General features: G+C 46.9%; 1 protein-coding gene across 1 annotated transcript; it reads right to left on the bottom strand.

The window, feature by feature from the left end:
• Nucleotides 1-767: 767 nt before the first annotated feature.
• On the bottom strand, nt 768-3,743 carry LOC121627681 (uncharacterized protein K02A2.6-like). Its single transcript, XM_041966708.1, has one exon. It carries the CDS (start codon nt 3,741-3,743, stop codon nt 768-770), a length of 2,976 nt encoding a protein of 991 aa, XP_041822642.1.
• Between the last annotated feature and the right edge of the window lie 1,447 nt (nt 3,744-5,190).

Here is a 5,190-nt window from a genome sequence, read left to right as displayed (position 1 = left end):
TAACAACTGCAAATCTGAAATGCACAAAGGAAACAAAAACATCTTAATAACTTGCAGAACTTCCAGTCCTTGAAATGCATTCACATCAAGCTAAATGATCCTCCATTTACACATAAAGAACGAAGTTCTATGGGACAATTTCCACACATTTAGCTCCCTGAAAGCCCTTTGTGCTGTTCACTTCCAAAGGGCTTCTGCGTTTTAAAAAGGCATGCCGTGAAAAAAACAAGTGGCCACTGTGGCGTTTACATCATCAAGTAACGCGACGCGGACGACATTGTATTACTAACGATGGTGTTTATTGAACACACTTAACATGACATCGCTGACTCGTACAGACTGCTAGGCTGACTGACATGAGTGTCTCGCGCGTAGTGCATCATGAGACTCAGGGCTGCGTCACACATGCGCAGTTGGCAATATTATGCACTTGAACTTTAACCATACATGACATCTCCCCCCCTTTTCAAGTATAGTAAACATACACTATACAAACATTCGCTGTTGGCATTAAACTTTAAACTATACGTTCTCTTGTATACTCACTTAACTCAGTCATTACTTAATAAACAAAATTCTTCCAAAAGTTTCTTGTTTTTTTTTTTTCTTACAACAGTTTTTTCACAAGTTTTTTTTTTTTTTTACAATTCTTTATCATTTTTTTTTTTTCAATGTCCTGTTTTTTTTTTTTCTAAGGGTGTGGGTAGACTACCACGGACCCTTGAGATGAGAAGGGATTTATTCTGCCCTTTTGTTCATCATCTCAACTAAGTAGCATACCTTGGGTTTGGCTTAACACTCCGACCAAACCTGGTGACGACCGGAGTCGGGTGTTCAGGAGAATCAGGGACGTCAGCAGGAGCGCTGGCGGCGGGTACGTCCAGCTCTGCTGGCTCATGCTGTCCATCTTGCTCCGTCGGCTGAGGAACATCCATCTTTCGAGGTGATGACAGCTCCTGGTTGACCAGCCGGATGTGGCGCCGGTTCCGTCGCGGTGTGTCTCCTCGCTCCGTCTCCAGTGTAAAGGAACGCGGTGCAGCCTCCTGGCGCTGCACAGTTGCTGGTGTTGTCCAAGCCTTTTCTCCGTCGATCTTCACTCTGACTTTGTCACCGATGGAGAGTGGTGGTAGGGGCTTGGCGGAGTACCTGCGGTTGTAGTACTTCTCGTAGGACTGCTTTGCTTTTGCGTCGTTTTTCTTTACAGTCTCTAGATTTGGCCACATTGGCCGCAAGCTCTCTTTGAGTACGGGAAGTGTTGTACGGATTTCTCGACCCATTAGCAACTTGGCGGGACTCTGCCTAGTTGGCTCTGTTGGTGTTGAGCGGTAACTCAGGAGAGCAAGGTGAGGGTTGTCTTGCTTGAGAATCCACTTTGCCGTCTTCACAGCTCGTTCAGCCATTCCGTTGGATTGTGGAAAATGAGGGCTTGAAGTAACATGCTGGAAGTCATACTCAGCAGTAAAGTTTCTGAACTGTTCGGCTGAGAACTGAGGACCGTTATCTGTCATGAGCTCCTCTGGAATACCATAGCGTGTGAAGATGCTTTTCAGTTTCTGTATGACTGTTTCTGAGTTTGTCTTCGGTAGATCTAGGATCTCGAGCCATCTGGAGAAATAGTCTATCACGATTAAGTAGTGACGACCTTTGAACTCGCACAGGTCAGCTGCAAGCTTTTGCCATGGTAGATCAGGCAATGGTGTGGAGATCAACGGTTCTCTGTTCTGGCTCGGTCTATGAATGTTGCAATGCTTACATGACATCACAAGCTTCTTTACATCACTGGCGATGCCTGGCCACCACACAGCGCCATTGTACCGTTCACGGCACTTGGTAAGGCCTTGGTGACCCTCGTGAATCTTCTGCAACATGTAGTTTCTCATACTGCTGGGAATCAAGATCTGCTTGCCACGTCGCAGCAATCCATTGGCCTCACTGAGTGAGCCACGGTCTTTGAAGTAGGTGGTTGCTCTGACAGCTACACCCTTCATGTGTTCAGGCCACCCCTTATGGACATACTTGAGGACACTCTGGAGCTCGGCGTCTGTTCTTGTTTGGTCTTTTATTTGCTCGATAACCGGCTTCCTCACTCTCAGGTCTTCCTCCACCGAGTCCACGTATGCTTTCACCTCCGCTTCTAGGTCACCTGGATTGGTATCTGCCATGGGTTGCCTAGACAACGTGTCCGCGACAACTAGGTGTTTGCCTGGAACATATTCTGCGACTGGGTTAAACTTCATTAGCCTAATGAGCAGGCGTTGGCAACGAAGTGGTGCTGTATCAAGGTCTTTTGAGTTGATTAGAGTTACCAGTGGTTTGTGGTCTGTAAGTAATTTGTACCTCTCTAGGCCGCAGAGATACTGGTAGAAACGCTCAGAGGCCCACACTCCCGCAAGGCACTCCTTTTCGATCTGAGCGTATCTCTTCTCAGCATCACTCAGCGTACGCGAACAGAACGCAACAGGCTTCAGGGCCCCATCATGGCTCTGCAGGAGGACTCCCCCGAGCCCGTAACTGCTTGCGTCTGCACTGACGACGGTTGGCTTTGCCGGATCGAAGAACTCCAAGACTGGTGCTGATGAGATTAGCTGTTTCACTTCTGTGAACGCTCTGTCTTGCTGTGGACCCCAGCACCAATCTCTGTCGCTCTTGAGAAGCTCGTTGAGCGGCTGTAGCACGGTGGATAGATTTGGCAGGTAACGACCCAAGTAGTTCACCATGCCAAGAAGCCGTCTCAGCTCACTCACGTTCTGAGGTGGTTCCATTGCTGTTATGGCTTTGACCCTCTCTGGGTTAGGGGCTATGCCGTCCTTGGTCACAACCTGTCCCAGGAAGTCCAGCGCTGGTTGGCTAAGCTTGCATTTCTCCTTGTTGAGTCGTAGACCTGCGGCGGCGATGGTCTCCATGACTTGCTTTAGCCTCTGATCGTGTATTTCTTGTGTTTCTCCAAACACCAATATGTCGTCCATATACACGACTGTCCCCTCGTGCCCTTGCAGTAGGTCAAACATCTTTCGCTGAAATATTTCAGGCGCCGATGTGATCCCAAACGGTAGCCGCTTATAACAGTATCTGCCCCAGGGCGATATGAAGGTGGTCAGACGTGCACTGTTCTCTTCTAGAGGAATTTGCCAAAAACCGCTCTCAGCGTCTAAGCTGGAGAACACAGTACTGTTTGCTAACTTGGGCAGTATGTCATCCAAGGTAGGTAAGATGAACTTCTCACGTTTCACATTTTCGTTAAGCTTTTTCAGGTCGGCACAAATCCTTATTTTGCCACTCTTTTTCATGACCGGTACCATTGGAGCGCACCATTCAGTCGGGTCGGTTACTTTTTCTATTACGCCCATTGACTCCATTCTCTTTAACTCCTTTTCGACCCTAGGGAGTAGTGGAATCGGTACTCGCCGTGGCGCAGCGACGCTGTATGGCTCTGCGCCTTCTTTCAGTGTGATTTTCACTGGTTCACCTTTCAGGATGCCTGGGCCGCTGAATATGTTAATCTCTTCAATGCGCTTTATTAGGCCCAGCCTGGTTGCCACTGTTCTGCTTAGGAGATTTTCCCCATTAGTTTTGACAACTACTACACGAAAGCAGCAATTTTTCAGTTGCCCACTGACATTGGCTTTTAGTTTAGCCATAAACTGCCCCCTTGTGGCCACTGTGCCACCTGGGCTCTGCAGGGTGTTCTTTACTTCACTAAGTAGAGGCTTGCTTCGTAGTGTTTCGTATGTGGCTTCAGACATAATTGAAGTGTCTGCACCGGAATCTATTTTAAATGAGACTGGCGTATCTGCTACAGTTAGAGTGGTTCGCCATGGTGGCTCATCCTCTGCAATTGATGCATCTTTTTGTTTTAGCTCTACTGAGCCCAAGAACAATAATTCCTCATCATCAGCTTCTGTTATTTCCTGCACAGCCTTTGAATAGCATACTGCTGCAAAGTGCCCAATTTTATTGCACTTCATGCATTTTTTTCCTTTTGCATGGCACTGCTCGGCCTCCATGTGATTACGCCCACATCTTGTGCACGCTCCTTTTTTCGACTTTTTATTTACCTTTGTCATGTGCCCATATTTCTTTTGTTCAGTTTTCCTCACCGACTTCACATTGTCCACGTGCTCAGCGCCGTGCCCCCTCTCAGTATTCTGAGACTTGATCAACTCACAGTGCCTTGCTGTTTCAATGGCAGTTTTCAGTGTTAAATCACTTTTCATTTGCAGTCTTTGTGACACTTGTTTATCACGAATTCCAATCACTATGCGATCTCGCATTTGCTCTTCCTTTAATGCTCCAAAATCACAGTTTTCAGCTAGCTCATACAGTTGCCTGACGAAGGCTTCCACACTTTCGCCTGGCTGTTGAACTCTTGAGTGAAACTTAGCACGCTCATAGATCACATTTCGTTTCGGAATGAAGTGTTCGTCGAATTTAGCCATTACCACGGCGTACACATCTGCATCTGCTGCATTAGTAAACGTGAAAGCCTTGAATATGTGCTCAGCCTCCGCTCCCATGGAATAAATCAATGCATTTACCTGCACATTTTCCTCTTCCTCCGTAAGCCGTGAAGCTATGCGATACCTGCCGAATCTTAGCTTCCAGTCAGGCCATGCTTCGGGCTTTGAGAAATCAAACTGCTCCGGTGGAGTAAACTTTGCCATGGCGATGCACAATTCGGTTTCTTTTTTTTCTCACGTCCGACGTGTCGCTTCCATCCAGTTTTCTTCTGACACCATGTGGCGTTTACATCATCAAGTAACGCGACGCGGACGACATTGTATTACTAACGATGGTGTTTATTGAACACACTTAGCATGACATCGCTGACTCGTACAGACTGCTAGGCTGACTGACATGAGTGTCTCGCGCGTAGTGCATCATGAGACTCAGGGCTGCGTCACACATGCGCAGTTGGCAATATTATGCACTTGAACTTTAACCATACATGACAGCCACTTTAAAAAGGATGCAGCAGAGATACCTACTAAAATGGCTTGTGTGTACAGTATGCATCTGCACCTGTGTCCCTCACATTTTATTGATGGAATGACACTTTAAAGATCCAACAAGCCGAGCGTCTTTTTCTAAGAGGTGCTCTTTAGAAAGGATGGTTTGGAAAAGAGGTTTTATCTTTTTTTTTCTTTGAATACACAGTTGAATGCTGAAGTTCATACTGAGCGTATAAAAAAC

Source organism: Chelmon rostratus, chromosome 24 (assembly GCF_017976325.1).
Source record: "Chelmon rostratus isolate fCheRos1 chromosome 24, fCheRos1.pri, whole genome shotgun sequence".
NCBI lineage: Eukaryota > Metazoa > Chordata > Actinopteri > Chaetodontiformes > Chaetodontidae > Chelmon > Chelmon rostratus.
This window is presented reverse-complemented; position numbering and strand designations above follow the sequence as displayed.

Coding starts and splice junctions, on each gene's coding strand:
- LOC121627681 (XM_041966708.1), bottom strand. CDS start 3,743: ATGTCTGAAGCCACATACGAAACACTACGAAGCAAGCCTCTACTTAGT.